At 33.4% G+C, this 18,658-nt stretch overlaps 1 protein-coding gene across 3 annotated transcripts; it reads right to left on the bottom strand.

The window, feature by feature from the left end:
• Nucleotides 1-4,765: 4,765 nt before the first annotated feature.
• On the bottom strand, nucleotides 4,766-16,112 carry KLRK1 (killer cell lectin like receptor K1). 3 transcript variants are annotated; one of them, XM_061417884.1, is made up of 8 exons: nucleotides 15,210-16,112; nucleotides 15,057-15,100; nucleotides 11,533-11,640; nucleotides 7,837-7,929; nucleotides 7,606-7,641; nucleotides 6,855-7,006; nucleotides 6,453-6,556; nucleotides 4,766-4,924 (listed from the first exon to the last, which is right to left on the bottom strand). In XM_061417884.1, exons 3-8 carry the CDS (start codon nucleotides 11,636-11,638, stop codon nucleotides 4,807-4,809), a joined length of 609 nt encoding a protein of 202 aa, XP_061273868.1. In that variant the 5' UTR covers nucleotides 11,639-11,640; nucleotides 15,057-15,100; nucleotides 15,210-16,112; the 3' UTR covers nucleotides 4,766-4,806. The 3 variants fall into 3 exon arrangements, with proteins under 3 accessions (XP_061273868.1, XP_061273867.1, XP_061273869.1); XM_061417883.1 differs by lacking the exon at nucleotides 15,210-16,112 and having other exon boundaries at nucleotides 15,057-15,198; XM_061417885.1 differs by lacking the exons at nucleotides 15,057-15,100; nucleotides 15,210-16,112 and adding an exon at nucleotides 11,776-12,668.
• Nucleotides 16,113-18,658: the final 2,546 nt, after the last annotated feature.

Below are 18,658 nucleotides of genomic sequence, written 5' to 3'. Positions count from 1 at the left end.
TTGCAATGCCCTCCTCCAGGGGATTTTCTGGACCCAGGGATGGAACCTATGTTTCTTGCGACTCCTTCATTGCAGGCCGATTGTTTACCCCTGACCACCAGGGAGGCCCATATTATAGTCAAAATGCTGACAACAAAGATGAAGAGAAAAATACCAATAATAGCCAAAGAAAGAGAACATCAGTAATCCAAGCAGATAACAGAAATAATGGAAGGCAGAATTTAATGCTATTTCACTTTGAAAATGACAAAAAAAAAAAAAAAAAAACTACCAAAAATAATATTCCATATCCAGTAAAAATATCTTTCAAAGTTTAAGGTAAAATAAAAATATTTAAGTAAAATCAATTTTTGGCAATTCATCAATAGCAGCAGGTCTGATAATAATGGAGGTGATAAGAAATGAAGGCTGATGTATATATGAGCAGTGTTCAGATTTACTGATATATTAGTTGTGTTATGAAAGAGAAAGAGGGACTTCAAGGATGACTGCAGGGGTTTTTTGTTTGTTTCTTTTAGCTTTGCATTTTGACACACAAAAAAACTGAAAAAGTGTATGCACACACTTACATATATGTCCTTTATCCACACTACTTCTATGTTAAAATATTATCATATTTGTTCTCTCTCTTCCCCTCTTAGATCATTCCCCACTCCCCCTCCTCAATATTTGTCTTTGTCCAAGAAATCTGGAAGATTATTTTTCAAAATTTTTTGATAAGTGGATTGAAGCTGCTTTCTTTTGGAAGGTATTAGTGTTGCTAGTAGGTAGACCATTATTCACCTTGAACACTTTAAATAAATTTTTGAATACAATACTCTTGGGCTTCGCTGTCAGGCAGGCTTTGGGCTATAAACTAAAAAAGAGGGCTGATTTGTGATTAGAAATGCTCAATGGAGATTTTTACTTTCTCTTTTCATCAGAGGTCAAGACTAGTGCAGGGAAGACAAAACTTGCCTCTATCCAGCTTAGGTTTTCACGTGGGTCTCTTGAATCAAACACTGACTAACAAGAGAAAAAGTTTGCTAACACATGCAGTGCACATCACTTGGGGGAAACCTAAATGGAAGAGTAGTTCAAAGTGAGGACTTAGAAGTGCAGGTTATTATGTAGCATCACAAAGGACAATAAATTTGTAGAGAGATATTAGAACAAAGATAAACAATTTTAAGCTCCCCAGGGCAGCAAACTGTGGGAAGGTAAATATCTGGGAGGAAAGTAATGAAATAAGATTTAAGATTTGTCTGGTGCTGTCAGTGGGCGAAAGGGTCTGTTTCCAGTCAAATGAGAGTTTATAGCCTGACTTGATATGGAAAAAAGGAGGAGAGAGACCTTGTTTTCTGTATTTGCTGTTTCTCTTTGTTTTTTGCTTTGTTTAGGTGATAAAAGGAAACCACCAACAGTTTTTTTTTTCCCTCTCACAGGTTTTATTGAGATATAATTGACACATAATATTGTATACATTTAAGGTGTACAATGTGATGCTTTACACACATATATTATGACATGAGTACTACAATAAGCTTAGTTAACACATGTATCACTCCATATAATCATCATTTTTTTTTGTTATGGTGTGAAAATATTTCAGATTTACTCTCTTAGCAACCAACTTGTATAGCAAATCCCCAGAACTTATTCATCTTATATATTTTTTATTTTACTTTTTAAAATTAATTTTATTAGAGTATAGTTGCTTTACAATGTTATGTTAGTTTCTACTGGAGAGTAAAAGGAACCAGCCACAGATATACATAAATCCCCTTCCTTTTAGACTTCTTTCCCATTCAGGTCACCACGATGTATTAAGTAGAGTTCCCTGTGCTATACAGTATATCTGTTTTATACATATTCACCTTATAATTGGAAATTTGTACCTGTGACCAACATCTTCCCATTTTCCCTCCCCCTAGGCCTTGGAAGCCATGATTCAACTCTTTGTTTCTATGAATATGGCTTTTTTAGATTCTACATAGAACTGAGATCATACAGAGTTTGTGTCTGGCTTATTCCAGGTCCATTGATGTTGTTGCAAATGACAAGATTTTCTTTCTCTTTGTACCTGAATAGTATTCCTTTGTTTATGTATCACACTTTCTTTGTGCACTCATTTATTTGATGGTTGACAGACACTTGGGTCATATCCATGTCTTGGTTTTTTGAATAACCATGCTATGAAAATAGGGTGCAGATATATTTGAGGTAGTGATTTCAAGTTCCTTCTTAATTATTTTTAGCTCAAAATGGTTTTCATGTCAAAGAGGCATATTTTGGGGTGACATATTCTGATTTGCTTCACTAGCAAGGGTCCTTGTTACTGTTTCCTGAAATACAAGTTTTATTTCTTATTCAGTATATGAGATTGGGCTTCCCTGGTGATTCGTGGTAAAGAACCTGCCTGCCAATGCAGGAGATATAAGAAACTTGGGTTTGATCCTGGGTCTGAAAGATCCCCTGAGAAGGAAATGGCAACCCATTCCAGTATTCTTGCTTGAGAAATCCCGTGGACAGAGCATGGCAGGCTATTGTCCATGGGGTTGCAAAAGAGTTGGAAATGATTTATTGACTAAACAACAACAACAATATGAGATTGCAGCCTTTGAAGGTTCCAGGTTTAGAAAGAAAACTTGTATTTAATCCTTTAGTTAGGTGGCCCCTGAACTTTATGGCTTGTTCCATAACCATTAAAACAGAAACTAAGGTTCCCCAAGATTACTAAAAACCCTCAGAATGAAAGCTAGTTTCTGTGGTTGCTTTGCTCTTAGGGTTTTCATTTTCACTAAATTCTGAGTTTCCACAGTGTTTTTACCATTGTTCGTTTAGCAGTGCTTTCTCTAAACCGTATACACTATATCATAAAACTTCTTTGTTGTTAGTTTCAGTGAAACTTAATAATGTCCCTTCCTTAGTTCCAGAAACAGAAGCCAAGCCCAATTTAAATTTCTTAATTTCTCCGAAGCTAACATATGTGCTTTTTTGCATGCTTTTTATGACTTAAAAATTTAATAATAAAATCTTAAGGCAAACATGACTGACTGTTGGTGGTGGCTTAGTCACTAAGTTGTGTCCAACTCTTGCGACCCCATGGACTGTAGCTAGCCAGGCTCCTTTGCCCACGGGATTCTCCAGGCAAGAATACTGGAGTGGGTTGCCATTTCCTTAATTCTGGGTGGTGCCTATTATGCAAATTCAGGCAATGATTTAAAAACTTAAGTTGCTCTAAGACATTCCTCAGCCCTTGATTGGCTATGTAGAAAATAAATAGTTTTCTCCATGGTATTTTGTACCAATTTCCACCTAAAATGCTGTTCAACCCACTTCTTAATGCCCTTCACAAAACAAAGAGTAATTACCTTGAGAATAGAGAATAAAACAAAAAGTTATTACTAGTTATTACTCTGCTTCTCTCTCCACCACATCTTATGTTCCTCGTTTTCTCTATCATTCTGCTTCCACCAAACTGGCTTTCCCTAGTCACAGACTCTTCTAACATCTACATGTTTGTATGTAGCATTTCATTTGCCAAGAATTCTGGTACCCTAAATGATTTGCCCAGACAACTTCTAGTCATTCTACAGATTTCAGCTCAGGCGTAGATTTCTTTTTCCCTAGAAGCCTTGTAAGTCTCCTTCAAATTCAACTTTATTTTCTAAGTTTTGTAGCAATTAGTGCCATATTCTTTTTGCAAGGAATAATTCAACTTCTGCCAAACATGTCATATGCTTTATTAAATTTGTAGAGGAATTTTTAAGATTTGAGGGTGTATTTATTGATTTTTCAACTTTCACTTTGAAAATTTCAAATATAGAAAATTAAATGAAATCTCATATTCCCTCCACCAAGCTTTAATTTTTAAAACAAATTTTTAAAATATAAATTTATTTATTTTAATTGGAGATTAATTACTTTACAATATTGCATTGGTTTTGCCATACATCAACATGAATCTGCCACAGGTATACACGTGTTCCCCATCCTAAACCCCCCTCCCTCCTCCCTCCCGGTACCATTCCTCTGGGTCATCTCAGTGCACCAACCCCAAGCATCCAGTATCATGCATTGAACCTGGACTGGTGATTCATTTCATATATCATATTATACATGTTTCAATGCCATTCTCCCAAATCATGGAAAATTTAAAACATATGCAAAACTGGAAGAAATAGTATAGTAAAACCCCATGGAGTCACCAATTAGCTTGAAAAATTATCAACACATGGTCAATCACATCTCATTTATATCATTCTTTTGTGCCCTTCCCATTTTTTTTAACCAGTAGATTCTTGTTGGTTATTTATTTTAAATATAGCAGTGTGTACATGTTAATCCCAAGGTCCCTAAGTATCCTTACACTCCCAGGTAACCATAAATTCATTTTCTAGGTCTGTAATTCTGTTTCTAGTCTGTAGATAAGTTTATTTATATCATTTATTTTTTAGATTCCAAAAATAAGCTATTTCATACAATAATTTTCTTTCTCTGTCTTCATTCAGTATGACAATCTCTAGGCGCATCTATATTGCCACAAATGGTATTATTTTGTTCTTTTCTTAATGGCTGAGTATTACTCCATTGTATATGTATACCTTTTTGTCTTTATCTATTAGTTTTTATTCCCTGCAAAAAAATTTTTATATGCTATACATGGAAAAATTAAGTAACTATATGGAATTTTCTTCTTAAGTTTTCTTCAAGAATTGTGTATGTTCTTCTTGAACACAAGAAGAACTGTTCTTGTTGTGAGTGTTCTCTGAGAACACGGCTCTCGAGTCTTTGAATACTTCATATTTTATTAACTATAAGCTTTTACACAATTCTCTGCATGCAGATGTATGTGTTTGGAGTTAAGCAATTTTCTGTATAAGCTTTAAAACTTGAGCCATAGACTGCACAGGTTCCATTCTGCATTTCAACCATTGTTAGTCTAGATTAGAGAGAAGGATAGATTATATTCACAGCTTTATTAATACAGAAATACAAACATGAAATAATATTTAAATATAGACACTGAAATAATATCATTTCAGGAGATTTTAGGACCATGTGTGTTCTTTCTTAATTCATAGATATGCAAAATACAGCCAACTAAGATAATAACAGTAAAAATTGCATTTTATTATAAATTATATCACTATCTTTTGTACATTGGAAATTAGTCAATTGGAAAAGTCTGAAATCTTTTCATCTATGTATGTGAGTCAAAATGAAAGCAAAAAAATTAAAACAAATACTTAGAAATGAATTCAGAATTCAATTTAGAAGTTGGCAGACGTCTCATTGTGTGCAAAACTAACAATCTTCTTCAGATATATGCAATTTTACTTGGTAAAAATATAAAAATAAACTGTGAAATCCTCTAATATACATATACAAGTGTGTGTGCATGCATGCTAAGTCATATTAGTCCTCTCTGACTCTTTACAAGCCCATGAACTATAGCCCTCCAGGCTCCTCTGTCCATGAGATTCTCTAGGCAAGAATACTGGAGTGGGTTGCCGTGCTGTCCTCCTGCGGATCGTCCCAACTCAGGGATGAGTCTCTTAAATCTCCTGAATTGGCAGGCAGTTTTTTTTTTACCAGTAGTGCTACCTGAGAAGCCTGGTAGTCCATGTAGAGATTGCTGTATCTGTGTATCTATTTTGTCCCAGCTTGAATATTTTGTAGTTATATAATTAATGTAATAAATGGTTTGTTTTCTACTAGGAACCAGCAGGAAATTGAAAGTTGAAGAAAGAGTAATAATGCTACATTAGTGTGAAATTGAGAAAATGAAAAGTACAAGGTTTGATAGTATATGTATTTTAAAAGACAAAAGAACAAACTTTGTTAATATAGCAAAAACTAGCCATTGTAGGGAAAAAATCAAGAGGTTTTTTAGTAACTGCTCTTAGTTGGTCTCAATCTATGTACATTAAAGCCTCAATTTTTCTCACTTTTTTTCATATGCTTCTTCAATTTCTGAGTTTGTTTTCCCAACCTATTCTCATCACATTTCACAAAGGTATTGATTACACTGGATTACACTTTATTTATTTATAACTATATCTCTGAAGTGTGAAGCTTTTGAAGACTCTGAGCCCTACTAATCTCTAGTTATTTCTGCGTAGTTCCTGGAAACTGAGTCACACTCAACAAATATTAATAATATGCAGAAACAGAACTTGGGTATGCTAGTTGTTTTACTTTTAGCAAAAATGAAATTTTGCACTTGCAGCCTGAAAAATATTGAAATGAGATGATATAAGATCTTAGTATTTCCAGAGAGTAAAATCTTTTTTGTTAAAAGTAAAACCTTGGGTAACACAGAAATGAGGCCATCCCAGATCAATTCTAAGATGTACAAGGGGCTTCAAATTCCAAGTATATAATGAAGTCGGAAGATAGGTAGTCCTTGTTGCAATATTACACTAAATACAATATTACATTTCCTTCCAATTGGTAAGAAAACTTACAGGTTGGGCAAGAGAATGGAGCCATCTTCCCATTGCCAGGAACCATTTGTGGAAACTTGTACTAGTCCCATCCAATGATATGACTTCACCAATTTAAGGAAATCCTGTTTGAAACAGCAAATAAAATCAGAGATCAGAATTTCATAAATGCAAGGCCATAGTCATTTAACCATTTCCCCCCACACTTGGGGGAATGCATTCTCTCCACTAGCATAATTCTGACTTAAACACCACATACAAAATACCTGGAATTTCTGTGCTTTCTTATTTCTAATGCAAAAAGATTTGGGTTTGTTATATCTGAGTCTTAGTGCCTCTCTTATGTTTCACATTCACATTCCAGTGAGTCAGTTCATATGTTAAGACTAAATATAGAAAGGGGATTTAAAACAAATACTCAACCTGGTCATCTTTGCTGTATATCTTCAGGAGACTGGAATTTTGAGACATACAAGAAGCTTGGCTCTGGTGCCAGCTTTTGCTCTCATTAAAAAATTGGTAGCAGTTATTTCTATAACATATCCAGTTTTTAGGACATGGACCACAGTAATTTTCTAGAAAGGTAGAATACATTGTTAATTCTGCATGTCTGAACATTATGTGTGTGTGCATGCTCAGTTTCTTCAGTTGTTTCTGACTCTTTGTGACTCCATGGACTGTAGCCTGTCAGGCTCCTCTTTCCATGGGATTCTCTAGGCAAGAATACTAGAGTGAGTTGCCATGCCCTCCTCCAGGGATCTTCCCACCCCAGGGATCTAACCTGCTTCTCTCTTATGTCTCCTACATTGGCAGGTGGGTTCTTTACCACTAGCGCCACCTGGGTAAAGAAGCCGGTCTGAACATAAGAGCAGATTTTATCTGGACAGGTTAAATACCTTTTTTATTTCAACTCTAGAATTCAAGTTAGTTAACTCAATATGGTCCTGCCCAAGAATGTATCTCTACAGATTTATATAGGGAGGGATGCCGAAATGATGTGCTTTACTTTTTGCAAGTACCTCCTCATTATAAATAAATATATCTACAGTGAATTATAGAGAAGAATTAATCATTTTCATATTCTCTTTCTTGTTCATGCCATTAGATGTGTGCCTATAACCATGTATAGATGCATGCAGTTTGTGCATCAAAATATCAGAAAATTTTCACTTACCTTTCAAAGAAATTGGAGCTTCTTGGTTGAATAATGCTATTAAAATAATCATAGTTATTGAAAGAGTTTATATTGTTAGTAACTGATAGTCTAAGCAAAAGTATAAGCTCAATAAAAAATATACTCAATATTACTAGTTTATATTTCTGTGCCTCTGAATACTAGTTAAATTAATGCACTACAATGGTTAGATAAATATTGCTGCTAATTACTTTCTCTATTATCACTTACAAGTTATGATCATGGCACTGCATATTATTAACATTCCAATGAAACGAATCCCCATGGCTATAGCAATGGATCTGGCAAGGACAAATGGAGATGCTGTCAAAGACAAAAAGAAAAGAGTGAGAAATATGAGAAAAGGTTCTGTTACCTTTCTGTTTAACTTAAATATTAGAAGTGTTTTTAATTGAGGGGGGAGGGTTGATATCAGTTCCCTGTGACTATTTTTCTCAGTTCCATTCTTACTCCTTTCTTCAAGTTCCCTAGTCCCATTCTTCCATTAGAATAAATCTGTTATCATTTTAAAAATTTAAAAATTTTCACACAGATATAATAAGAAATACAGACAGTTTCCTTCAACTTTCTTTTAAAAACACATGTTTAAGGAAGTACACAAAATATTCCGGAAACATTAAAAAAATATCCTGGTGATTACTCCATATTATGTCTTACAAATTTGTCAATTTTTTAAAAATTAGCTTCTTTTTAAAAAAAATTTATTATTATTATTTTGTTTTACTTTACGATATTGTATTGGTTTTGCTTCTTGCATTGTGTTTCATCAGTATATGGGAAAAATCTAATTATTGGCAGATGTTTATTTTTTTTCCAGTACATACTTAAATGATTTCTTAGTTTTTGCTTTTAGGTATAACAATATGAGTAATATTTCACATATATCTGTGCATGTTTTTTGAGTACCTGTCTAGGAGAAATTAATCAAAGGGAACATACTTTTTCAATTTTTGTAATGATTGAAAGTTTCAGTCCAAAGAAGCCACACCAATTTATGTAGCACCAAACATAAATTCAAAAGCCTGTTTCCTCACACTTTCCTTCACACCAAATATTTTTATTTCTCTACATTTTAAGTGCATATATATATATATATCTGATACACAGTATTATTTTTAAAATCGAACTTTCTTTTTCCTGTTATGAATAAGATTAAACATTTTTTCATGAGGTTAAACAATGCTTTTTTTTTTTTTTAATTTCTCTGCGACGTCTATGTCTGGTCTGTTTCTTTTCAGGTTAAAATTATTAGTTCACTTCATGCCACATGCTTTGCAAATACATGTCCCAGATACCATTTTGTTTTAACTTTACATATGATACTTTTGGGATATCAAAATGGGTAATGGTTGACTTAATCAAACATTTCTTTATGGCTTATGCTTTTTCTGATATGAATAAAAGTATCTTCATTATTCTGAGTTTGTAAAATATGTTATGCCCATGTTCATTTGTGATATCTTGTGGTTTCCTTTTGTATTTGGTTTATTTGGTAGGGCTGTGTGTGTGCGTGTGTGTGTGTATCTGTTTACTAAGTTATGTAGGAGCTAAACTTATAAAAAATTTATTTTCCAAGTGGACTTTTTCTAACATTTGCTCAATAAATCAATGTGTTCTCTTTGATATGAAACCCTACCTTTAGCATATAATATATTCCAATTTGTACCTGCATTTATTTCTATACTTTTTAGTCTATGTTTCCATTTAAACAATATGTAAACTTTTCTAATATGTAAAATACTTGAGTATTTGTTAGTGCATACAATATAATATTATATTTCATTTTCCAGATGATTTTCCCTATCATTACATTTCATATGTGCCTTGTGCTTAGTCTCTCAGTTGTGTCAGACTCTGCAACCCCGTGAACTGTAGCACATCATGCTCCTCAGACTGTGGGGATTCTCCAGGCAAGAATACTGGATTGAGTTGACATGCTCTCCTCCAGGAAATCTTCCCAACCCAGGGAGCGAACCCAGGTCTTCCACGTTAACAGGCTGATTCTTTACTGTCTGAGCCACTAGGGAAGACCTATATGTGCCTTAAGACTTTTAATATCAGCTTTCCAAGAACCTGTCAGTTTAAAAATATGATACAATGCTTTTTCCTTAGAATTACACTAATTGTATAAATTCAGTTCAGTTCATTCGCTCAGTCGTGTCTGTTTGTGATCCCATGGACTACATGCAGCATGTCAGGCTTCCCTGTCCATCACCAACACCCGGAGCTTGCTCAAACTCAAGTCCATCCAGTCAGTGATGCCATCCAACCATCTCATCCTCTGTCATCCCTTTCTCCTTTAATATGGAGAGATAAGTTACATTTTTAAACTATCTTTTATCCTTGAATAGTTTCTATTTATATTACATGTCTTATTTTATGTTCATCGGAACAATTTTAAAAGAGTAAGTTTATTTCTAGGTTTTTCGATTTAAAAGTGTGCTGCCAGTCTTTTCTGATATTGTTCTATGCATATGGCATTTGTTTTTCATCACATTTTCCTTGTTTTTGTAGTTAGTAAGGCAATTGATTTTTGTCTTATTTTCAATCAAGTCCACTTACTTGCTTGCTTCCTTGCTTGCTAAGTTGCTTCAGTCGTGTCCGGCTCTGTGCGACCCCATAGAGGGCAGCCCACCAGGCTCCCCCGTCCCTGGGATTCTCCAGGCAAGAACACTGGAGTGGGTTGCCATTTCCCTCTCCACCACTTACTAGATACCCTTATTGTTTGTAATATTTTAGGTGAAGGCTTAAAAAATATTTTAAATCACATATTTTTTCAAATAATATTAATTTTGCCTTTTAACTCCAATTTTATACCACTTACCTCTTCCTTTTCTTGTTAATTCATGTTAACACTGCAAAACAATCAATGTTACTCAACTAATAATAATGAAAATTCTTCTCTTTTTCTAACTACAATGAAAATGCTGCTGCCATTTAGCAATAAGCATAATGGTAGCTTTTGAAAAAATATATTAAAAGCAGTACTTATATTTTAGAGGTTTCTAAAATTAAGTTCTTTGTAATTAAGATTTCATATTGATTTTCATCTGAAACCTTTTCAGCATTATGTATATGATCATACAATCTTTCCACTTTGATTATTACATAGTGCACAGTTTCATTCCTATAATTAATCATTGTAAAATGATGTTATTTGATAACATTTAATCAAAATTTATAGGTGAGAGTAACCTGTTGTTTTTCCTTTTGTGTAAGCTATCTCAGGCTTTATTTTTCACCATATTCCAGATTGGTTAAGAGGAGAGCATAATTTATTCACCATCCAGGAACATTTCTGTGAATAGCAGTCAAGTCATCTCCTCCATAATGTTTAAGGACATAACTGAACTGAAGGAAATTTGATATTTCCCTTCTGTTTTCCATTTCTATTTACTTCTCCTTAAGGCTAGTTTTTCATGGCTTCCTAGGTGACTCAGTGATAAAGAATCTGTCTGCCAATGCAGGAGACCCAGGTTTGATCCCTGGCTTAGGAAGATCCCCTGGACCCCTGGAGCAACCCACTCCAGTATTCTTCCCTGGAAAATTCCATGGACACAGGTTCCTGGCAGGCTGCAGTCCATGGGGTTGCAAAGAGTACCTGAACACACACACACAAGTCTAGTTGTTCAGCAATCCCTTAGAAATTACTGTCTTCATTATTATGATGATTTCATCATTTTTAGGGCATGAAAAGATTCTAAACACAACAGTTTCTGCTAAATTTTATTATATATTCCAGTAGCATATGAGCTACCAGGCAAGATCATATAGCATATGAAAGAGAATCTCATTTCTGCTTTCTTCATGAAGGTAAAATAAACTGAATGCTCATCATCAATTTAGTCACAGTTTCTAAGATTCACCTCAGTACACTGAGAGACAAATGGAACATATAGGACTTACGGTTTTCTCCACGTTGGCTTGTGGTTAATGTACATGTTCTCTTTTGCCATTGTCTAGAAGCACAAGACTTTACTCGTTCACTGGCATAAGTATGAGATTCACTCATCTCTGGAGAAAAACAGTTCAAGCCATTATGTCACCGGCTTTCTGCCACTCAGCTCATAAATGTTTAAAATTTAAGTTGTCAATTCCATTCATATCCTTTTTAAAGCATAACATAAAATTACTTTTATTTTGTATTACCTTATGATTTTTATACTTTGTGATATAAACAAATGCTGGGCTGAATGAAGCACAAGCTGGACTCAAGATTGCCAGGAGAAATATCAATAACCTTAAGATGACACCACTCTTAAAGCAGAAAGTGAAGAAGAACTAAAGAGCTTCTTGATGAAAGTGAAAGAGGAGAGTGAAAACGTTAGCTTAAAGCTCAACATTCAGAAAACAAAGAACATGGCATCTGGTCCCATCACTTTATGGCAAATAGTTGGAGAAGCAGTGAAAACAGTGGCAGACTTTAATTTTAGGGGCTTCAAAATCATTGCAGATGGTGACTGCAGCCATGAAATTAAAAGACATTTACTCCTTGGAAGAAAAGTTATGACCATTCTAGACAGCATATTAAAAAGCAGAGACATTATTTTGCCAACAAAGTTCTGTCTAGTCAAGGTTATGGTTTTTCCAGTAGTCATGTATGGATGTGAGAGTTGGACTATAAGGAGAGCTGAGGGCCAAAGAATTGATGCTTTTGAACTATGCTTTTGAACTATGATGTTTGAGAGGACTCTTGAGAGTCCCTTGGACTGCAAGGAGATCCAACCAGTCCACCCTAAAGGAAATCAGTCCTGAATATTCATTGGAAAGACTGATGCTGAAACTGAAACTCCAATGCTTTGGCCACCTGATGAGAATAGCTGACTTATTGGAAAAGACCCTGATGCTGGGAAAGATTGAAGTCAGGAAGAGAAGGGGACACCAGAGGATGAGATGGTTGGATGGCATCACCAACTCAATGGGCATGAGTTTGAGTAAACTCTGGAAGTTGGTGATGAACAGGGAGGTTTGGCATGCTGCAGTCCATGGAGTCACAAAGAGTCCGACCCAACTGAGCAGCTGAACTGAACTAAACTGATAAACAAAGTATATTTATACTATGGCAAAATATCTCTAGCAAGATCCTATGTACTATTAAAGTACAAGTGTTGTAATGAAATATAACATTAAAATAAAGACAGTGTATCATGAAAAAGACTGGTTTCTATGGAGTTAGATATTTGTTTAATTCACAGAGCCACATTTACTAAGTTAATAACTTCACAAATTGCAAGAAGAAAGAAAGAGAAAGAAAAGGGGAGGGGTTTGGATGAAGGAAAACAAGGAATATTAACACAGTCTGATGTGGATCATTTAAAAAGTGAAAGTAAATAATATACATCTAGTGTCAATAATGTAAATCAGGTAGTAAAGAGTATATACTAGTGTATCTAATATTCTTTATAGTAAAGGACTTACAAAGAATAAAATAGGGTCTAAAATTTTAGGATAAAGATAAGCAAAGACTCTTACCTCTGAACAAAGTAAGTGAAAAATAATTTTTTCTTTCTTTTTGAATAGTAATCATTACTGAATATATAAAAGCCTCTTTATAAATGAAATGCTAATATGAATTACCTTTTACACCTAAAATTAAATTAAAACATTATTTTCTCAAATGGTAAAGAATCTGCCTGCAATGAGGGAGACCTGGGTTTGATCCCTGAGTCAGAAAGACCCCCCTGGAGAAGAAAATGGCAACCTGCCTGGAGAACTCCGTGGACAGAAGATTCTGGTGGGCTACAGTCCATAGGATCACAAAGAGTCAGACACAAATGAATGACAAAGACTTTCACATAATATGTAACATAGCAAACTTTATTATTAAATGTGTGAATAAGGTAAGAGTATTTTATGGTTGAAGAAATTAAATCTTAGAGGTGGCCAAAGTCATACTGCTTACTTAATATAATGCTACCACTTATAAGTAATTTATAATACTTTTAGTTTAAGAAGCATTTTCAAATTTATGTCACTTCAGTTGAATCACAGAGATCCACTAAGGTAAATATGACATATTTTTTGTCTCTATTTACTAGAAAAGGAAACTTAAGTCCATAGAAGCTGTGGAGTGTCCCAGATCTCAAAGCTAGAGACTAGTAAAAGCTTGATTAAAATTCCATTCTAACTCCAAATCCTAAAGCTATTATTATTTTAGGCTGCCTTAGATTGTGAGATACATTACTTTGTTAGTTAATGAAGGGGGAAAAAGCTTTCAAGTTTTTGAAGCCTTGATTTAAAATATAAAATGAACATAAGTGATTCAAAGTAAATTGCTTTTCTGTGACTTGTATGTTAGTATCAAATTCTGGATATTTTAAAATTATACAGAAAGAGTAAGCTCCATTTATATGGAAAGTACATACCTATGCCATGATAAGCCCACCTATCTCAGACCAATCTCACTGTATAATTATGACTGCTTATCTATATCAAAGATGAATTCAGAGCCTTCATTTTTTAGAAAGGGTTCCTGAATAAAATAAAAATGGGATTTTTTTTCTAGTTTTCTCTCCTTGTGGTAAGTTGATATATTTACATTAGAAAAGTGAGAAATACAGAAAAGGTTCATGCATGCAGATATTAAAAAAAGGGAAGAATGGAAGTGAGACTTCATATAAAATCAAGTAAATTAACCTTTAAATTTTCCCTTACTAGAAAATAAAAAGTAATCATTTCAAACTGTTAAAAAATGTAATAGTTGCTTTTAATTCACCTACACTAGGATACAGCAGTAACTGCATTCTTTGCAAGGTAAATCTGGGTAGGATATATAAACTTTTATTGAATGATTTTTCCTAGTATGCTTTTTTTGAGCTTCTGTCCATATCATTGCCATCACTTACAAGTTATCACCATCATCATCATTAACAAAACTAATCTCACATTTGTTTATATATTAATATCTTAACATTGTCTAGCACAGCTCTCAGACAAAATGTGTTGAATAAATATGTATAATGCTTAGATTTTTGAAAAAGTTGTTTTATATTTGATCATGGTTGTTGGAAACAATGAAAATAATTTGTTTCATTTTTGCAAGTAATGTTGTATGTCACATAGGGTAAGTGACTCGCACAAGAGTAGAAAACTCATGTGTGAAATTTTAAATTGAAATTCAGTTCTCTAGTCCCATAAAGATTTATTCTTTTAGCTTTATTTGAAGACTTCATCTTATAGAAACATCATAACTTCTGATTCTTCAATAAGTGTATCCTACTTATCCATCATTAAATAAAGTGAAAAAGAATATACCCCAGAAGTAATAAGTATTCCTTGCCTTCAGTAAGTCAATTCAAACACTTAAGAAACAACTAGAATTACCTTACAGCATAAATATTTTTAGAAACTTTCTTGAGGTTAAAACCTCAAGAGTTCTTATATCTTGAACAATAGCTGTTAGTAACACACAGAGAGACACAGACACACACCTGATCAGAGAAAGAAGATCCTGATTCTTGTGGATAAGAGCCTCCTGAAAAAAAAAAATAAGACATGTCCTGAGTTTCCCATTTAGAAATGACACTAGCGATTTCCAGTCAATTTTGATCCCTGAAGAAAGATATGATAGATGTTTTGCTCACCTCATCTTTCTGTTGAAAAAGCACCTCACAAACCACAGTACTTCCGCCTCTCATTGCACAGAATATTTCCCTTTTTGATGGAATAAATGTTAGGTTCTAACATCATCTTATGACTTAAAAAATGGTAAATTCAGTGATAACAAATGGCCAGAGCTTTAAGAAACAAATGATGGGATAACAGAATCACTTTCTGAATTTTTTCCAAAAGTGAATAATTTGTTATAAAATATGGTTGTAAGTAGTGGGTAGAAGAAAAAAAAAGGAGAAAAAATAAAACTTCTTAATCATTTCATTTGAGTGGACTTAATTGTGCTGTATCATATAAACTGAAACCACAGAGAGATAGCTTTCATATATATACTATTAATACATACATACATATATAGGTATATATCTAAACACATACGTGTATATATACATATGTGTGTACATGTTGTTAGTGTTGTTCAGTCCCTGACTTATGTCTGACTCTTTGCAACCCCATGAACTGCAGCACACCACTCTCTTCTGTCCTTCACTATCCGCCAAGTTTGCTTAAATTCATGTCAATTGAGTCGATGATGCTATCGAACCATCTCATTGTCTGCCACCCAATTCTTTCGCCTTCCATCTTTCCCAGCATCAGATTCTTTTCCAATGAGTCAGTTCTTCACATCAGGTGTCCAAAGTATTGGAGTTTTAGCTTCAGTATCAGTCCTTCCAATGGATATTCAGGACTTATTTTTTTTTTTTTTTGAATGGACTGGTTAGATCTCCTTGCTGTCCAAGGGGCTCTCAAGAGTCTTCTCCAACACCACAATTCAAAAGCATCAATTCTTCAGTGCTCAGCTTTCTTCATAGTCCAACTCTCACATCCATACACGACTACTGGAAAAGCTATAGCCTTGACTATATGGACATTTGTTGGCAAAGTAATGTCTCTGCTTTTTAATATGCTGTCTAGCTTGGTCATAGCTTTTCTTCTGGAGCAAGCGTCTTTTAATTTTATGGCTGCGGTCACCATCTGCAGTGATTTTGGAGCCCAAAAATGTAAAGTCTGTCACTGTTTTCATTGTTTCCCCATCTATCTGCCATGAAGTGATAGGACTGGATGCCATGATCTTACTTTTCTAAATGTTGAGTTTTAAGCCGGCTTTTTTTATTCTCCTCTTTCACATTCATTGAGAGGCTCTTCGGTTTTTCTTTGCTTTCTGCCATAAGGGTGGTGTCATCTGCATATCTAAGGTTATTGATATTTCTCCCAGCAATCTTGATTCCAGCTTGTGCTTCATCCAGTCTAGCATTTCTCATGATGCACTCTGCATATAAATTAAATAAGCAGGGTGACAATGTATAGTGTTGACATAATTCTTTCCCAATTTGGAACCAGTCTGTTGTCTCACTGAACATGTGCTTGTAAAAACAGAACTTCAACCAGTAAATCCACAGTCTATTCAATAAATAAGAAATAATTATCAGGAGATAATTTTTAGTTAACTGTAACTATTTGCTATGTACAAAATGAGTGAGATAAAATTAACATAGGTAAAAGTAAGCTCTGCAAAATTTGATAAAGCTATAGCTATTTTTATGAAATCAATATATGATTTTAAAATTTTCTGTATGGATAGCACAAATGTCAAATAGTTTTATAGGAGAGAGAAATTAACTTTCAAGGACTTTCATTATAAATTATAGAAAGTTTTCTAAACTATAGGGGGAAAAGGAGTTGTTGCTATTTTTTTCACTACAACTAGAGTTACCTTGATTTCCAAATTAGATGAAAATGTGTTAACAGGAAAAGGAAAAGTTAATCTTATTTATGAACATTGTTACAAGATTGTAAAACAGTCCCAAGTCATATCAAACACTGTATAAAACTGCTTAGCATATAGATGATCAAATTTAGTTCATTTCAGGATTGTAATAATTCTCTTTCAGAAGAATGTTAAATAAAATGCTACAAACAATAAATTACAGAAATAAAAGAACATGATTGCATCAAGATGAAATGCATACTTATTATAATTCAACAACTTTTTGTGATAAACAATCTTTAGTATATATACCAGAATCTATATAAACATTCTTTTTTTTTTTTCAAACTTTAAGCTTTTATTTTATATTGGAGTATGGCCAATTAACAATGGTGTGGTAAGTGAACAGCAAAGGGACTCAATCATACATATACATGCACCCATTTTCTCCCACACCACCCCTCCTATCCAGGCTGGCAAAAAACATTGAGTAGAGTTTCATGTAATATACAATAGGTCATTGTTGGTTATCCATTTTGAATATAGTAGTGTGTATGATGATCTCTCCAAACTCCCTAACTATCCCTTCCCCCTGGCAGCCCTGAATTTGATAAACATCATTCTTAACCTCAATGTATTAGTAGATTTTTAGAAAATCATTACGACAAAATGATGATAATACCACTTCTTTTCAATATCATTGAGGAGATTCTCCAGCACACTTAAGACCACCACAGAAAATTAAAAAGATAAGGACTTAAAAATTTTTTTGCTGATGATATAGTTATCAACATAGAATATAAAAATAATTTAATGACTAGTTAATAGAAATAATATTAGTATAACTGAATATAACATTAATTTGTAAATTCTCTCATACTAAAGGTCAATAATAAACAGAAACAATTAACAGCCACAATAGAAACATTGTTAGATACTTATGAGCAAATTTAACAGAAATAGATGAGATCTATATAGAACTTATTCTATAATTTTATATAAATATTTTCAAACACAGCTAAATTTTAATAGGACCAGTGGATCTAATAAATATGCCAATTAATCCTAAAATATTTTAGGGGCTAAATTCACTTCCAATTAATATCCTCTGTTATGCTATGTTCATTAAAGAAAAATCCAAGAGTAGACCTATCACTATTGAAGAAGAAAAAAAAAATAGTGTTCTTTTTCTACTAAATATCAAGACTTTTGCTAAATCTATGTTCAACAAAGTTTTGTTACAACAAAATGACATGAGAACATAAATCAGGCCAACTGAAAGAGAAAAGATACAAACAAGAAGAAGTCATGTGTATCAGTGAAAAAATAGATTATGTAGCATTGTAGATAAAGTAGAAAATGAGGTACTATTAATTACTGCTGTGAATTTTTAAACCAGTATAAAAACCCAAATGTGGGTATATACATTCTGCCATATATACATCATATGGAGAATTATGAACTTAAATCATAACCTGGTGTGCATAAAAATAAGTAAGTACATGAAGATAGATATCAATTCATAAGATTGATTCAGTATACATAATATATATTATATTATTGTATTATAATAAATAAATATATATTTATTTTCATTTATTTGAAACACTGAGATAAAATATAAAATAAGATAAGATAATAAAACACTGTAAAATTATAAGGAAATGAAAGGTTATCAAATTCAAAATTTTTAACAATATACTGAGAAAAGAA

Source organism: Bos javanicus, chromosome 5, assembly GCF_032452875.1.
Source record: "Bos javanicus breed banteng chromosome 5, ARS-OSU_banteng_1.0, whole genome shotgun sequence".
NCBI lineage: Eukaryota > Metazoa > Chordata > Mammalia > Artiodactyla > Bovidae > Bos > Bos javanicus.
This window is presented reverse-complemented; position numbering and strand designations above follow the sequence as displayed.

What these genes read in the sequence shown, in the direction of transcription:
- KLRK1 (XM_061417884.1), bottom strand. Translation starts at nt 11,638, where the DNA reads ATGAGTGAATCTCATACTTATGCCAGTGAACGAGTAAAGTCTTGTGCT. An exon ending in AAGCCAACGTGGAGAAAACC is followed by an intron (nt 7,930 to 11,532) that starts GTAAGTCCTATA and finishes TGTCTTTGACAG; the next exon opens with CATCTCCATTTGTCCTTGCC. An exon ending in CAGTGCCATGATCATAACTT is followed by an intron (nt 7,642 to 7,836) that starts GTAAGTGATAAT and finishes TTATTTTAATAG; the next exon opens with CATTATTCAACCAAGAAGCT.